Source organism: Carcharodon carcharias, chromosome 10, assembly GCF_017639515.1.
Source record: "Carcharodon carcharias isolate sCarCar2 chromosome 10, sCarCar2.pri, whole genome shotgun sequence".
Classification (NCBI taxonomy): Eukaryota; Metazoa; Chordata; class Chondrichthyes; order Lamniformes; family Lamnidae; genus Carcharodon; species Carcharodon carcharias.
Genome location: NC_054476.1, coordinates 32,201,865 through 32,220,431, shown reverse-complemented (window position 1 = coordinate 32,220,431; position 18,567 = coordinate 32,201,865). Strand labels below are relative to the sequence as shown.

Below are 18,567 nucleotides of genomic sequence, written 5' to 3'. Positions count from 1 at the left end.
AAGTCTGGAGCATGACAACTAAATATAGAACAATCCAGCAATAAGGTAGTGTAATGCTCATGCTGTTGGACTAATAATCCAGAGGTTTAGAGTAATAATGTTGCAACGTGGGACATCAAGGATTTAGTATCAGTTTAAAAAGCTAGAATTTTTTTGTAATAAAATTGGTCCCAGTAGAAGAACCACAAAATTGTAGGATTGTCGTAAAAACCCCAACAGATTCAATAACATCCCTTAGAGAAGGAAACTTGTAGACCTTACCCAGTCTGGGCCTAGATGTGACACTCATTAACTTTTTGAAATACAGATTTTTGATTAAATAATGAGCCAGCAAGTCACTCAGTCAGGTCAATCAGCATCAATTAGTGATGACAAATGAGAAAAAGCTAGTTTTGAGGAGTTAACTAGATGATGTAAGGAAGCTGTACACAGATGAAATGACACAGTATTGCTCAGATATCCCAGGTAAGGTCTATCAAGGTACTGCCTTTCGGATGAGATGTTAAACTGGGATAAAAAGAGAAGTGTTGCAAATACTCTGCAGTTCTGGCAGCATCTGAGGAGAAAGAAACAGAGTTAATGTTTTGAGTCAAAAATGACTCTTCTTCAGAACCTTCTGAACACCTGAGAGGAAGAGAAAAAGTTTTTTATTAAAACGTAGGATGAGATGAAGGATGAAGTGAAACTGTGGGCCAGGACAGCTTTGAGGTAAGTCGGTGCTGTTAATGACAGGTCGAGATTGTACATGTGGTGGCGCATGGCACCTGCATGTGGATCTCAGGATATGTTAAGAACAGCAGTCCAAGGAACACTGTGTGTCTTGAAGATACCTGTAATCCTGGAAGAGTAGTGGCAGTGAATTAAACAGTAAAATAAAAGCAAAATACTGTGGATGTTGGAAATCTGAAATAAAAACAAAGTGCTGCAAATACTCAGCATGTCTGCTGGCATCTGTGGAGAGAGAAATGGTGTTAATGTTTTGAGTCAAAAATGACAAGGAAGTATTCAATGAACGGCATGACACTAGGAAGTTCTGAGGAACAAAGGGACCTTGGCGTGTGTGTCCATAGATCTCTGGAGGCGGAGGGGCATGGTAGTGGGGTGGTGAAAAAGGCATATGGGACACATGCCTTTATCAATCGAGGCATAGATCACAAAAGTAGGGAGGTCCTGTTGGAGTTGTATAGAACCTTGGTGAGGCCACAGCTGGAGTAGTGTGTGCAGTTCTGGTTGCCACATTATAGGAAGGATGTGATTGCACTGGAGGGGGTGCAGAGGAGCTTCACCAGGATGTTGCCTGGGATGAAACATTTAAGTTATGAAGAGAGGTTGGATAGACTTGGGTTGTTTTCGTTGGAGCAGAGAAGACTGAGGGACGACCTGATCGAGGTGTAGAAGATTATGAGGGGCATGGACAGGCTGGATAGAGAGCAGCTGTTCCCCTTAGTTGAAGGGTTAGTCACAAGGGGGCATAAGTTCAAGGTGAGGGGCAGGAGGTTTAGGTGGGATGTGAGGAAAAAGTTTTTTACCCAGAGGGTGGTGATGGTCTGGAATGCACTGCCTGGGAGGGTGGTGGAGGCAGGTTGCCTCACATCCTTTAAAGTACCTGGATGAGCACTTGGCACATCATAACATTCAAGGCTATGGGCCAAGTGCTGATAAATGGGATTAAGTAGATACGTCAGGTGTTTCTCCTGTGTCGGTGTAGATTCGATGGGCCGAAGGACCTCTTCTGCACTTTGTGATTCTGTGACTCTTCTTCAGAAGAGTTTTTATTTCAGATTTCCAGCATCCTCCATATTTTTCTTTTATTTTATTATTAAACCGAGGACGTGTTTGTCCCCTCAGGCAGACAATGGCACTATTTCAAAGAAGAGCAAGAGAATTAGCCATGATGCCCCGACCAACATTGATCCCTCAATTAAGGTCACTAAAAAAGATAATCTGGTCATTAGCACATGGCTGTTTGTGTGAGTTTGTTGTGTACAAATTGGCTGGCATGTTCACTACATTACAACAGTCACTGCATTTCAAAAGAGCTTCATTGGTTGTGAAGCACGTTAGGAAATCCTGAAAGATGCTGTATAAATGCAAATTCTCACTTTATTTCTGCAATGATGTCCATCTCTCAGCAGGGATAGAACTTTCTGTGCAATAAAAACACATCAAGCTAGAAAACGCCTTAAAGGAATACTATTGCTTTTTTTTTGAACAATATGCTGAATTCTTCAAGGAACACAATGTGAAAAAACATCAAAGTGGCAAAATGAAAGAGACTGACCATTGCGCACTGGCATTTTCATCTGAAAGGAGCGAATCTTTCAGAATTCACACTACTACCCTAAGCAAAGAGTTCAGTCTTTTTTGAAAATGTCAAGAAAAAGGAAATAAAGTAAAAAAGATTGTAAATTTTCATTGGTTATCCACCTTCCTTCCCCACTCTCGACTCCAGTGTTAGTAAAACCAACTGCAGCAATCTACTTCAACTGAAATCAACTAACTTGGTAAGGTCAATTTGTCCACGGTGGCTCAGTGGGTAACACTCTTGCTACTGAGTCAGAAGGTCATGAATTCATGCCTGAGGCTTGACTGCAAAAATCTAAGCCGACACTCCCAGTGTCCTCAAAATCACCTCTGAAATATCCTCTTGGTTCCTTTCTCTCCCTCCCTCAAAGAAATATCAAAGATATTAAAGGCATCGACGAAGTTGCACAAAAGGTTTACGAGAATTATATCAGAACTTAGAGGCTATAGCTATTAATAAAGAATGAATAGATTGGGACTCTTTTTGGAAAAACGCTGTGGGGTGACCAAATAGAGTTCTTTAAAATTTTCAAGGGGTTTGATAGGGTAGATGTGAAAGTCGCCATAGTCCCAGAGGACCATAGGCTGCTCTCTCATTAGAGAGAGACAACTGATGGTGAGTTTAACCTGAGGGTCACCACACCTCAGGCGAGGGGGCAAGGTTGAGAAGGTGGGTCCTTCATGGATGACCTCAGCTAGTACAAGAATTGAACTCGCATTGTTGGCCTCGCTCTGCATCAAAACCGGCCGTCCAGCCAACAGAGCTAAATATCTCAACACTGGTGTCACATTTTATCCTGATAGATCAGCTTCTGACCTCATATTTGTGCCATCACTAAGATTATCTAATTCCTCCTAGGTAACATGCCCGACTTTGCCCCTAACTCAGCACATCTGTTGCTGAGGCCTTCATCCGTGCCTTCATTACCTCTAGGCTCGACTATTCCAACACACTCCTAGCTGGTGTCCCACATTGTGCCCTCCATAAACTTAAGGTTATCCAAAACTCTGTTGCCCATGCCTTAACTCGCAGCAGGTCTCATTTCCCTTTCACCCCTGTGCTCACTGACCTATATTGGCTCCTAGTCAAGCAAATGTCATGATTTTAAAATTCTCATCCTTGTTTGAAAATCCCTCCAAGCCCTTGCCTGCCCTCTCAGGTGGATGTAAAAGATTATATGGCACTATCCAAACAAGAACAGAAGAGTTCTCCCTGGTGTCCTGGCCAATATGTATCTTTCAACCAACATTACAAAAACAGATTACCTGGTAATTATCATATTACTGTTGTGGGATCTTGCTGTGCAGAAGTTGGCTGCTGCATTTCCTACATTACAGCAGTGACTACACTTCAGAAACACTCATTAAGGGAAAATCGTGGTGTAGTGGTAATGTCACTGGACTCATGATCCAGAGGTCCAGGCTAATGCTCTGGGGACGTGGGTTCAAATTCCTACCACAGCAGTTGGTGGAATTTAAACTAAATTAATAAATCTGGAATATAAAGCTAGTCTCGGTAATGGGGACCAGAACAGCTATCATTAATTGTTGTAAAAACCCATCTGGTTCACTAATGACCTTTGGGAAAGAAAATCTGCCATCATTATCTGACCTGGCCTAATTGCAACTCCAGGCCCATAACATGTGGTTGACTCTTAATTGCCCTCTGAAAGGGCCGAGCAAGCCACTCAGTTCAGGAGTAATTAAGGGTGGGCAACAAATACTGGCCTTGCCAGCAATGCCCACATCTCATGAAAGAATATAAAAAAAAAATAACTGAAAAGCTTTGGGATGTCCCGAGGTCCTGAAAGGTGCTTTCTAAATGGAAGTTCTTAATTTTTGAATCTGAGATTCTGTTCATCTTGGTGGCCTCGTGGAGACATTTTGTGAGACTGCTGCACAATAATCCCTTGGAAACTACACTTTTAGCATGGAAAATGAAAGCAACATGAACTCAGCAAGAGTATTTATTATTTAATGAGTGATATTGTTTAATTCAGGGGATCTTTCTCAGTATTTCCCATATGTTGGCAATCACACTGATGGCTGTAACCTCATTTGACAATGTTAGGAACTTACCTTATGATCCGTGTGCCGTGAACATATTTGATTAATAATAACAAATGCTCCATCGTATGAATCAAATTGTAAAGCAAAAAGAAAAAAAAAAACAAGATCTAGCATTTCACATGATTATTACTGATTTAAAAAAAACCCCTTTTGATTTGTCTCAAATCCAAACATGCCTCAAGCACTGGAATTCCCCGACTAAGCCTCTTCACCTCTCTACCTCCTTCTCCATTATTCGTGGAGAACCAGGTTAGTTCTCCCCACCATCCTGGCTAACATTCAATCCCCAACCAACTTCAAGAGAAAAGCAAATTAGCTGGTCATTTTTATCATTGCTTTTGGTGGGATCCACCTGTGCACAACTTGATTGCCACATTTTCTACGTTACAGTGACTATTCTTTAAAATGAACTTCAGGAAATTGGATGGATACTAGAAGGAAATAAACTTACAGGAATATCGGGACAGGGCTGGGAAACGGGACTGACTATATTGCACCACAAAGAACTACATGGACTCGATGGGCCAAAATGGCCTCCTTGTGTGCCGTAATGACTCTATGAAAGGAAAATAGAGTCTTGCATTTATATAGCACTTTCACAACCACAGTATGGTGGTTTACACATAATGAAGTATTTTTGAATGTAGTCATTGTTGTAATGGAGGAAATGCGGAAACCATTTTGCGCATAACAAGTTCCCGTGGCCACAAACAGCAATGTGATAAATAACCAGATAATCTATTTATCATGTGGGTTGTGGATAAATATTGGTCAGGTCACCAAAGAGAACTCCCCTGCTCTATTTTGAAATAGTGACATAGCAACATACATCCACCTGAAATGGCAGAGGTGACCTCATTTTCGCATCTCATCCGAAAGACGCCATCTCTGACATAGCAGCACTCCCATCAGTACTACACTAGAAGGTCAGCCTAGATTGTTATTGGCACAGCCAATGGTAAATGCTGAGTTGTTCAAATCACAGAGGGAAACTTGAGACAACTGCCATAATTATTTTTGTAATTTGTATGTTTAGAGATGTAGGCTTTGAATTGAATAGTAATAAGACCACCGAGCCTTATAGGTTTTTGCAAAACTAGATCAAACATTTATTAATAAGAGAAATGATTTTACGCACATGCATGTCTACAAATTACTACTATAATAATTTCTAAATCCCCTAATTAATCTGACTCCCAGTTACACTTCCATTAAGGCAACAGTAAGACACACAGAATTTAAAAGACCCAAGCAAAGAAACATGATACCCTGAACAAACCAATTCAATGTGAGTTTTCTTAACTTCAGTTCATTGTAGGCAGCAGCTTGAGGCGTAGATGCTGAAGGCCTTTCACACTTGTTAGATCTTCAAAATACCTACTTTTACACACAGCTTTCTCTCCTTTATACATATTTTCCAATTTGAATACAAATTACCATTGTTTCACTATGTCTTTGGACTTTACTTCCCTGATCATAAAAATTATAGTACTAATTTCACCAGTAATCTTTGGCAGAAATAAACACACTGTTTCTGAACTTTCCCTGGCTAGGTGACACATTTCGCTCCTCTTTTGAAAACAATCTAGTCTGTTTATATAAAAATGCAAATGTCCTTTTACACCTTACATTCTAAACCTCTCCCACATTTATCTACTTAACATTTCAAACCTAGCTTACCTTTTGTTACATAAGAGGCTCCAGACCAGCTGCCTTTAAATCCAAATAAGTCTCACATACACACACACACACATATATAGACACAGATACCACTATTTTCCAATAAATTCCAATAACATTATTATATCTTCCCAACATCCCCCTCCTTATTGAAAAATGAACCGTCATAATTTAAAAAGACGGCTTCATTTTTATTAATCCATTTTATACCATCTCCTATAACTTTCTATATACTTATACTATTCACATTACCAGATGCATGCATTAAAATAATATATATATACAAATCCTTTGTATCAACAGAAATCATTTCAGTTCAGTAACCACGTTTTCAATGTCCAAATTTCCCTTTAAGCTTCAACTCTTGATAATGCATCTGCAATCAGATTTTCTCATCCCACGACATGTATAATCTGCAGATTAAATGGTTGCAGTAATAAACTCCATCTGAACAACCTTGCAATTCTGTCTGGAAATTTGTCCAAAAACTTTCAAGGATTGTGGTCTGTATGAACAATTGTTTCTGACTGTTTGCAACATAAATCTCAAAATGCTGTAACGCTAACACCAAACCCAAAGTCTCCTTTTTGATCAGTAAATATATTCTCTGTTGTACATTCAACTTTCGTGAAAAATACCGCATCGGTTTTTCCATTCCAGTGTCGTCATCTTGTATCAGTACGGCTCCAATGTCTATTTGTTTGCATCAACGGCCAACTTAAATTGCTTGGCATAATTGAGCACTGCCAAAACTGGTGTCGTTGTTAATACAGTTTTCAAACTGTCAAATGCCTTCTGTGTCTGTTGAAACTTCTTGTTCTTTTTCAATAGTTCAGTCAGTGGAGCAACCACACTGCTAACATTTGGTACAAATGTCCGATAAAACCCACTCAGGCCCAGAAATCCCAAAATTTCTCATTTTCTTCTAGGCATGGGGAAATCCACAATAGCCTTGACTTTCACATCACTTGGAGCCGCCTTACCACGTTCAATGGTATTGCCTAGATATGTAACTTGCGCTTTGGCAAATTCACTTTTTGCCAAGTTCACCACCAAATTATCTTCTTGTAATCAAGCAAATAATTCTTCCAGATGTTGTAAATGCTCCTCCCAGGTCTGACTGAACACTATCAAGTCGTCTATATAAACAGCACAGTTGTTCAGACCTGCAATTACTTTGTTTATTAGTATTTGAAATGTTGCAGATGCATTCTTCATACCAAACGGCATGACTTTAAACTGATATAGTCCATCTGGCATCACAAAAACCAATATCTCCTTTACTCCCTCCGATAATGGTACATGCAAATATTTTTTTAGCAAGTCAATTTTGTGATAAGTTTTGATTGTCCCACTTTCTCAATACAATCTTCCAACCATGGTATAAGATATGAATCCGCTTTTGTCACTGCATTCACCTTTTGCTAGTCCACACACAGTCCTTGTGTTCCATCTGGTTTCAGTACCAGCACTATAGGCAAACTCCAGTTACTTCAACTAGACTCAATAATATCATTTTGAAGCATGAAATCGATTTCTTTCTGTACTTGTGATAACTTTGCCAGATTTAATATATAAGGATGTTGCCTTGGAGAAGATGAAATTTGTAGCAGGCACATCATGTCACATCATTTGTCCTTCCAAACTTATTTCCACAAATAGACTTGTGTGACCGCAATAACTTCCCCAAATCACTTTGATACTTGTCTGGAAGGAAACTCAATATTACATTTAAATTTTCAAGTACCCCCTCAGTATTCAATTTGATTAAAAGTAAATAAGTTTCAGAATCCTGCATTTCTACTTCTTTCTCATTATCTACCACCACTAACACCTCCTTTTGGTCCTCTTCCCTGTCAAAGTACTTTTTAAGCACATTTACATGACACATCCTCCGCTTCTTTAATCTATCTGGTTATTTTCTAAATAATATACTTCACTCAGCTTCTTTACAACCCTATAAGGCCCACTAAACCTTGCCTTTGATGAGTCACCCGGTTCTGATAACAGAACTAATACATTCTCCCCAGCAACAAAACTATGAGCTGTAGCTTTGCTGTCTGCTTTCATTTTCATCACTTGCTGTGATATCTTTAATGTTCCCTAGCCAAACTCACATGGTTTGTCCAATCTCTCTCTGAAGTTTGATACATAATCCAAGAGAGTAGTTCTGAATTTTGACCCACCAATTTCTCATGAATCAATTTCACTCATCCTCTCACCTCATGACCATAAACTAGTTCAAAAGGACTAAAACTAGTTGATGCATTAGTAGCATCCCTAATAGCACATAATAAGAATCAAATTGCCTATCCCAATCCTGACTATATGCTTTCATCATAGTTTTTAGAGTTTGATGCCATCTTTCCAAAGCCCCCTTGTGACTCAGGATGGTAAGCTGTTGGCTTTAACTGTTTTATTCCCAAACTGTTCATTACTTCCTTAAACAGCTGTGAAGTGAAATTTGAACCATGATCTGATTGTTTTTCTTTAGGTAAGCCATATCTTGTAAAAGATTTAGTTAAATCTTCCCCAATTTTCTTTGTTGTAATATTTTTCAAAGGTATTGCTTCAGGAAACCTATTAGACACATCCATTATTGTCAGTAAGTACTGATTTCCACTTTTAGTCTTAGGGAAGGGCCCTACACAATCAATCATGGCCCTAGTAAAAGGTTCTTCAAATGCTGGAATTGGAATTAAAGGCGGTGGCTTAATCACTGCTTGTGGTTTCCCTATCATCTGACATGTTCTATGGAACTATGCAATCCAGGCCAAAAAAAATGTTTTTATATCTTCACCTGTGTCTTTCTAATTCTTAAATGTCCCCCCATTGGACTTTAATGAGCAATTCCCAGAATTTCATTTCTATATCAAACTAGTAGTACAATCTGATGCACCTCCCTCTAGCTTTCATTTGCTGAGGCATGATAAGGCCTCTATTTTCTCTTTAAAACATTACTCTTAAGGTAATGACATTCTGGAATACATTTTGCCTTTGTTTCTGAGTAAGCTGTCTGATAAAAATGTTTTATTTGCAAATCCTTTTTCTGTAACTGCACTAACCTCCTTGAGTTAAACACTTCAGTTGAATTGTCTTCCAGTCTTTCTTCCTGAACAAATTATCAAATACGGTGTTAGCTAATTGGATTTCCACACCTTCTCCCTGCCTTTGAACTTCCTGTTCTTCTTGTTTCAACCTATGAGCCTGTGATCTCATTATCACACAATCTAGAAACAATCCAGGATGCTCTCTCTGCAACATTCTGTTGAAAACACTTTTACAGGCTCCTCAACTACCACAGGCAACACCCACATCTGTGATCCAGCTATATCATTACCCAGAATAAATTGAACCCCTGCAATGGGCATTTTTCCCACTACTCCAACAATCACCTCACCTGTTTTCCACTTACTCTTTAAATTTACCTTCCACAACGGGATAAACTTAGCATCTCCATGAACCCCACTTATTATCACCGGTTCCTGCAATACTCCCTCTGAACAACAAATGTCACTATCCCACGACATTAAGGATTGACTAGCCCCTGTGCTTCTTTAAATTTTAACTATCTTTACCTTCTCCGCCCTGTACACATGGAAAGACTATACCTTCACACACAAAATCTTTGAACATTTCTGCAACCTACTCCTCCAAATTCTCTTGGGTAAATTGTGAACACATTCCCACTTCTTGACCTATCATTAATTCTCCCTGTTTTACCTGTACACAAATCACTGGTTTTTCCTGTGGCTGAACTTCAGGACCCACAGTACTTTTACTTCCAGAACTTTTCTGCACCCCTATAATTCCAACAGATTTTCCCTACAATTTCCAGCACACAGGTTTTATTTGTCCAACTTTATTACAATGAAAACACCTCAATTTTTGAATGTCACTTCTACCCTCAGCATCTTCCATTTTTATTGAGGAAAAACTTCCTGTGAATTTCCACCTACTCCTTCTCTTCCCTGACTACCCACCTTCCTTTCACCTTCCCACTTTCTATCCTTTTCTGATTTAAAAGGGTGATGAAAAAAAATGTTTAGCTCTATGAACTAACTCATAATCATCAGCTATCCCTGATGCTGTCTTACTGTTTGAACCCTCTGTTCCTCCACACTGGTTCTCACTACCAAAGGAATTGAATCTTTAAATTCTTCCAAAAGAGTTGCCTTTCTAAGAGCTGTATATGCTGTTGCTTTCTTTAATGCCCATATCCACCGGTCAAAATTACTTCGTTTTACTCTTTCAAACTCAATATAAGTTTGCCCAGGTTGTTGCCTCATATTCGTAAATTTCTGCCTGTATGCCCCAAGAATCAACTCATATGCACTCAAAATAAACTTTTTTTTTACCACATCATAGTTCACCGACATTTCTTCTGACAATGAAACATAAACCTTGTGTGGTCTACCCACCAACCTGGATTGTAATAACAATGTCCAGTTTTCCTGTGGTCATTTCATTTGTTTAGCTATCTTCTCAAATGAAATAAAGAATGCTTCCGCATCTTCTTCCTCAAACTCTGGAAGAGCTCGTACAAATTTAAACATCTCCCCACTGGGTTTTAGGTTAAAGGTTTTTCATCATCAGAACTTTCCTCAGCATCTGATGTCTCCTTTTTAAAATCCAGTTTTTTAAGCTGATACTCTCTTTCTCTTTCCTTCATTCTCTCTTCCATTGCTAACTTTTCCCTCTGGAGATCAAGTTTTCGCAATTCCATTTCTTTTTGAAATAATCTCTTTTTCCCTTTCTTTTTCGGCTGTCTTTTGTTCCAGTTTTTTCATTTCCAATTCTTTTTCCTTTTCATTTGCCTTCAATTCAAGTTTTCTCAATTACTTTGTTTGTTCAAATTCAAGTCTCTTCATTTCTAACTGAAGTCTCACTACCTCCAGCTGTGACTCACTAGTGTTAGGCTGTGCCATACTTTCAGTTATGTTTGCTTTCTTTGCCCCTGTAGGTAACCCCAATTGTAATTTATCTGCCAATTCCATTAACTTAACTTTAGTTACCTTTTGTAAACCAGCCAAAGTTATAACTTCAACTCCCAAGTCTGAACTGCCAAAGTCACATTGCAGTCTCACCACTTCAAAAAAACCTCACATCAACTCCTGAATTCAAAGTGTTTCTTGTACTCGTAACTCGCACCCCAATCAAGAAATTTCAAATATATCCTGCAAAGAGCCCCCAACTATATTATGGCATGTGATGGTAAATGCTGAGTTGTTCAAATCACAGAGGGAAACTTGAGACAACTACCACTATTTTTGCAATTTGTATGTTTCGAGATGTGGCCTTGGAATTGAGTAGTAATAAGACCACCGAGACTTATAGGTTTTTACAAAACTAGATGAAACATTTATTAATAAGAGAAATGATTATAAGCACATACGTATGTCTACAAATCACTAGTATAATAACTTCTAAATCCCCTAATTAATCTGACTCCCAGTTACACCTCTGTTAAGGCAGCAGTAAGACACACAGATTATAAAAGACCCAGGCAAAGAAACATGAACAAACCAATGTAACGTCAGTGCGTTGTCAGCAGCAGCTTGAGGGGTAGGTGCTGAAGGCCTGTAACATTTGTTAGAACACACACACGTGCATTCGCATACACACCACTATTTTCCAATAAATTCCAATAACATTATTGTATCTTCCTGACAGTGTTCAAGTCCTAGGATGGGGCAACATTCACACAACCTTCTCACTCAGGTGCAAAAGTGCTACCTATTTAGTCAAAGCTGCCACTTGACTAGCTGTAAAGTCCTCTGGGCCATCCTGAGATTGTGAAAGGTGCTATGTAAATGCAAGTTCTTTCTTTCTTACATCAAGTTTCTTATTCACTAGTGCAGCTCATCCTGAACACCTACTGCTTTGATCTTAATAAATAAAAACAGCACTGTCAGCTCTGGATCAACTTTACTTCTGAATTAAGCTTGGCCTTAACTAACCCTCAATCAAGACATATTTCTCTTTCCTTTTAGAAAGGCGACATTTTAAAACAGATTAAAAAAGTAACAACATTCTCCCCATTTGAGGATAAACTTTAGAATAGAAAAACATTGCTTACTCCTTTAACAGTGAAACACGTCAAACATGATCATCCAACACCCAGCTAGCCTTGGTGAGCTGTTGGTTTCCCTTATGAGGCAACTGTGTGTGACAGTTAAAAATAGCTCCTTACCTGGTCGTATTCAAGTGCTCCTGGGTACAAAGGCCATCCAAGAAATAGCTCGGCAATCACACACCCCAATGACCACATGTCTATGGCTTCACAAAACGGCAAACCCAAAATAATCTCCGGCGCTCTGGGAGAAAACAGGAAAACATAGCGTTGTATTATAAGGGACTTGTCAGGAGAGCATAGAAATGTCATGCTAAATCACGGCTCAGAACATTTATGCATGGTTAGACTGCACAGGAATCAAGAGAACAGCTCCTGTGAGATAGGAGATTGGCACTGCCCATTTATGCTGACAATTGCTTTTGATGAATTGTTTTAGACATGTTGGTTAAACGTAGAGTGGCTGTACAGTTACTGCTTCCCACAGGGCAGGATGCAGGTTCCTGTTTGCAATTCTCCTTGTATTTCAAGTTTACAGTCACAGTTGAATTGATGAGGGTGGGGGTAAGTTGATGCCAGGTGATGCCTTGAAATGGTAGCTGGCAGGTGCTTAGAAGTCTGGCTGCAAAGGCCTGGCAGAAGGCCATTTGTTGATCCAGCCTTACAGAATAGCACTCAGAAGGAAGGAATAATTATTGATATAACTCATTCATTCCTGCCCCCAACACATTTTTGTCAATCACCTCCCTTTGTCCAACCATGGATGGCCATGGTTTCTATCTCCAAGGCCCCACATTTGTCAATCCTCACCATAAACTCCCCTCCAACTCGCTTACTTGTTTAAAATCCTCCTCATATGAACACAAGAAATAGGTGCAAGAGTAGGCCATTTGGCCCCTCAAGCCTGCTCCACCTTTCAATAAGATAATGGCTGATTTGATTGTGGTCTCAAGTCCATTTTCCTGCCTTCCCTCCATAACCCTCGACTTCCTTGTCGATCAAAAACCCAAGTGACAGGTACTAGAAAATGCAAGGTTTTATTGTGGTTGTCTTACGCTATTCTATTCTCATAAGGCACAGGGAATAAACAAAAGGCAATATTGCAATGGTCTGGATGAGGTTTGACATCAACTGAATTTTTTCTAATGGTTTTCTAAGTTAATTGCACTCTTCCCCTGGATTTGCCTGTAAAATGCACCAACCCAGGTTGAGCTGGTGAATTTGCTAGACTGAGCATTTAAACATGATGTAAGTGGGGCTGCATTGTGCAGATGCAAAAGAGGCTACTCAGGCAAATGCATAGAGATCCAATTTGCATTTCTCTCTGGGAGGGTGGCCTCTTTTGTGTCAGTGGGATCAGTCTGTCCCAGGTTTGGTAACTGAATTATTGTAAATGACAGGTGGGCATCCTCAAAGCAAATGCTTACAATGTGGAGCTGGAATGGTTGTCAGCTTCCAGCCAGCCACTCACTCGCTACCTGAGCTGAAACTAGCCTAGCCTTTTGTTGGCTGCCTGACCATGGAATTCAAGTGTGTGGACGAGATTTGCATTCATGAACTTGTAATTCGCCTCTTCGTGTTTGACTTCCACTGCAAATGTGTCATTTCATGGGGACATATTACACATATTTTGCTTTAATGCTGATCATCCCAGCATTAGTGGTCGTGCCTTCAGCTGCCTGGCCCTTAAGCTCCGGAATTTTCTCCTTAAACCTCCCCATCTTTAAGACACTCCTTAAACTCTACCCCTTTGATCAAATTTATCATTGTCAACCATCTGTCCTAATGTCTCCTTATGTGGCACAGTGCTAAATTTTGTCTGATAAAGTGTTCCAATGCGCTTCACAGAACTTATGTGTGAAAGGTGCTTTGTAAGTACAAGTTGTTTTTGTCATTATTAATGCTCCACAGAAATGACGAGGGAAATCAGCCAGATACTTAAAATATGAGGCAGGGAGGCCCTCTCCTGCTGCAGATGGAGCCCTGGACAATGCTCCTAAACAGGCCCACATCCTCCAGGCCATAAACAAAGAATCAGAAACATGTTGCATTGTAAACAAGAGAACCAAATGAATCAAATGTTGCTATTAATTTAGGTCTCTTGTTAGAAGGATTGAAACTTCTATATAATTTTTGCTAACCCACCTTGATTCTGTTGACCTTGCCGAAAACACCACAAGCAATCCCACCAAATTCAATACCCTCAGCCTCTCCATACAGCATACCACCAAGACATCACACTGGATCCCATCCTTTTAACTCTACAACATAATCAGTATTCTCTCTCCACTCACCCCCACCCACCATTGGACAGCTCATTTCTCATAAAACATGGTTTTCTCCTTATTTTCTCCTTATTTTAGCTTAACTAATACACTAAAGTCCTGGACAATTCTCCAGTGTCCATCCAGTAATATTATTACGGTTACGACCAAACATCAGGCTACCCTTGGTTTTCAGTTTGTGGCAAGTGCTGGGGTCTAAAAAATATACTTTAATCTAAAGGCTGAGAGGAGCCAAAATTGAGATAAATAATGATGGCAGATAAGGACATATGAATTAGGAGCAGGACTAGGTCTTTCAACCCCTTGAGCTTGCTCTGCCATTCAATAAGATCAGGGCAGATCTGATTGTGGCCTCCGCCTACCCACAATAACCTTTGACTCCCTTGTTAGTCAAGAATCTATTGACCTCTGCCTTAAAAACATTCAATGACCTTGCCTCCACTGGTCTCTGGGGAAGAGAGTTCCAAAGATTCTGCACCCTCCGAGAAGAAAAAACATTCTTCTCATTGCCATCTTAAATAGGAAGCTCCTTATTTTTAAATTGTGTCCCCTAGTTCTAGTCTCTCTCACAAAGGGAAACGTCCTTTCGGCATCCACCACGTCAAGTCCCCTCAGGATCTTACATGTTTCAATATGCCACTTTTCAATCTTCTAAATTCCAGTCTGTCCAACATTTCCTCATAAGATAAGCCCCCTCCCATCCCAGGTATCAGTCAAGTGAACCTTCCCTGAACTGCTTCTTACACATTTACATCCTTTCTTAAGGAGACCAAAACTGTACACAGTACTCTAGATGTGGTCTTACCAACACCCTGTGCAACTGTAGAAAAACATCCCTACTCTTATATTCCATTCCCCTTGCAATACACAATAACATTCCATTTGCCTTCCTAATCATTTGCTGCACCTACATACTAACTTTTCTTGATTCATGTGCCAGGACACTCAGCCCCCTCTGTATCTCAAGAGTTTTGCAATCTCTCTCCTTTTAAACGAAATGCTGCTTTTCTATTTTTGCCAAATGGACAAGGTGTCATATTCCCACGTTATACTCCATCTGCCAAATTTTTGTCCATCACTTAACCTATCTATGACCTTTTGCCGACTCCTATACTCTTAACAACTTACTTTCCTACCTATCTTTGCGTCATCATCAAATTTAGCAACCATACATTCAGTCCCTTTATTCAAGTCATTGATATAGATTGTAAATAGTTGAGGCCCCACCACTGATACCTGTGGCACTCCATTCGTCACATCTTGCCAACCCAAAAATGATCCATTTATGCCTACTCTGTCTGTTAGCTAACCAATTCTCTATCCATGCTAATATGTTACCCCTTACACCATGAGCTCTTATTTTGTGCAGTAACCTTTGATGTGGCACCTTGTCAAATGTCTTCTGAAAATCTAAGTGCAGCGCATTTGCAGGGTCCCCTTTATCCACTTTGCTTGTTGCTTCCTCAAAGAGCTCCAATAAATTAGGCAAACATGATTTCCCTTGCACAAAACCATGTTGGCTCTGCCTGATTGCGCTGAGATTTTCTAAGTGCCCCGCCATAACCTCCTTAATAATAGATTCCAGCAATTTCCCTACAACAGATGTTAAGCTAAATGGACCTGTAGTTTCCTGCTTCCTTTCTTGAATAGAGGAGTCACATTTGCGATTTTCCAATGCGATGGGACCTTTCCAGAATCTAGGGAACTTTGGAAAATTAAAAGGAATACCTCTAATATCTCAGCAGCCACTTCTTTTAAAATCCTAGGATGAAGTCCATTTGGAGCTGGGGACTTGTCAGCTTTCAGTTCTAATAATTTTCTCAGTACCCTTTGCCTGGTGACTGCAATTGTTTTAAGCTCCTCCCTCTATTTCACCTCCTGATTCACAATTATTTATTGGGTGTTATTTGTATCCTCTACAGTAAAGACAGACACAAAACATCTGTTCAATTCATCCATCATTTCCTTGTTTTTCCATTATTAATTCCCAATTCTTACATTCTGGAAGACCAACGCTCACTTTTCTTACTCTTTTCTTTTTTAGATATCTGTAGGAACTCCTATCTGTTTTTATATTTCTAGCTAGCTTTCCCTTGTACTCTAATTTCACCCTCTTTATTAATCTTTTAGTCATTCTTTGTTGTTCTTTGTATTCTGTCCAATCTTCTGACCTGCCACTTAATGTGCAATTATATGCATTTTCTTTCAATTGGTACTATCTTTAACTTCTTCAGTTAGCCACAGATGGCTAACTAGACTTCCCCTAGTCTTTCTTTCTCACTGAAATGTACTTTTCGGAGTATTCTGAAATATCTCCTTAAATGTCTGCCACTGCATCTCTTCTGACCTATCCCTTAACCTAATTCCCCAGCTCCCTTTAGCCAATTCTGTCTTTGTGCCCTCGTAGCTGCCCTTATTTAAGTTTAAAACACTCATCTTAGATCCCCTCCTCTCTCCCTCAAACTGAATGTGAAATTCAATCATGAATGATGCAGTAATAGAATGTCTAGCTCACATGTGATGAGGAGTTTCCCTTACAAGCTGTCACAATGCAGACATATTTCTGTTTTGCGCCAGTACCCTCCCTCCACCTGAGTCCCAAGCAAGCAACCCAGATCAACAAGAGAGTACAATCACTTAGGTAGATCAATCACTCAACAATCCATAATACCAAGCCAGCAATGGAATGAACTGATAGATGACGGCACTGGGAATCAGAGAGAAACAGGAAGCTTGAAACTTTCGCTGGCTTTTTCCCACAGTCACAGGTCCAACTTTAACAGGACTGTTTAGTTACAGACAGCACACAGAGGTCAGGTTCTCAAACATTTCAATGGCAATAAACTCCACCTCCAGCTTCCCCACCACAGGATCTCAATAGTGTCTTCAAGGGATCTCCCCACTGGCTGCTACTAGCAAATGTAAGAAAATATACCAGTGAGTTCCACCAGCTCACACGAACTTTTCCTTCATTTCCCTCCCTCCCTCCCTTTGAGGAAATCCTTTGCAATGACCAGTCCACTCAATTGCATAGAGAAGCTCATGTGAATCTCGACATTCTGTACTAGGTCAGATATAGAGTCAATTCTTTTAATTACTATTTACACCTTATCCAAGATCATTTATACAAGATAAAATATGAATGAGGAAAGTTGTTAGTTTGTTTATCCAGGAAAATCCAATACTTCCTTCTCTCCCATTGCAGCACCAATCCTTCTTCATTGATTCCATGGGTCTTGCCTCTGCCTGGTAATCAATTCAAAATATTGATCATGGAAGATGAAGAATACCCTTTTGATATTTGTCCAAGGTTCCAATCTGTTTCCCCGCTTCCTACTCATGCAGTTTCGTTTGGGAGTAATATTCCTGACTAACTTTTCCTATACTGTTTACTCACTTATATGCCTCTCAGTATTCTTCATTCACAGCTGCAGTTTTCCAAGTTTCTCAAGCATTTCCTCATAATTCAGGTGTTCTGCACTGGGAATCAGCTTGTGAAACAGTCACCAATACCTGAATGTCTCATTTGTGCCTTGGTGACCAGAACTGAAAGAGTGCTGCGTTTGCACCAAGACAAAAAGGAATGTCTTTTCCTTAGATCATTCGTGTCCAAGTCAAAAGTTGTGGATTTTATTCCCACTCTAGGACTTGAACACAAAAGCTAAGCTGGCACTTCCAGTGCAGCACTGAGGGAGCCCTATATTGTCGGAGATACTATCTTTCAGATGAGACATTAAACCGATGCACTCTCTGCTCTTGAAGGTGAATGTAAAAGATTCCTAGCCAATATTTGAAGAAGAGCGGTAGAGCTCTCCCCAGTGTCCTAGCCAATATTTATCTCTCAACTAACAGTATTAAATAGACAGATTATTTGGTCATAATTGCAATTCTGTTTGTGGGACCTTGCAGTGCACAAATTAGCTGCCAGATTTTCTTCATTACAACTGTTAGTACACTTGAAAAAGGTGCTTCACAGTCAAACGTTTAAGGACATTCTGAAGTTGTGAAATGCGCTTTATAAATACCTTTCTTTTCTTTCTCACTCATACGACCAAAATTATTGTTACTAAAGGGCTCTCAGTTTGTGGGAATATTGGTGGAATAGCAGATGATCAGGATTATGTCACTCAACTAAAACTGTTGCACTGAAAGCCT

The 18,567-nt window shown here is 39.8% G+C and overlaps 1 protein-coding gene across 4 annotated transcripts in view; it reads right to left on the bottom strand.

Annotated features, from left to right (window-relative positions):
* The window catches only part of hipk3a (homeodomain interacting protein kinase 3a), a 243,971-nt gene that overhangs the window by 60,343 nt on the left and 165,061 nt on the right, over positions 1 to 18,567 (bottom strand). For all 4 annotated transcript variants that reach the window (XM_041197023.1, XM_041197026.1, XM_041197024.1 and 1 more), the window contains one exon: positions 12,248 to 12,371. In XM_041197023.1, the coding sequence (XP_041052957.1) occupies positions 12,248 to 12,371 (124 nt within the window). The remainder of the gene's footprint in view (positions 1 to 12,247; positions 12,372 to 18,567) is intronic.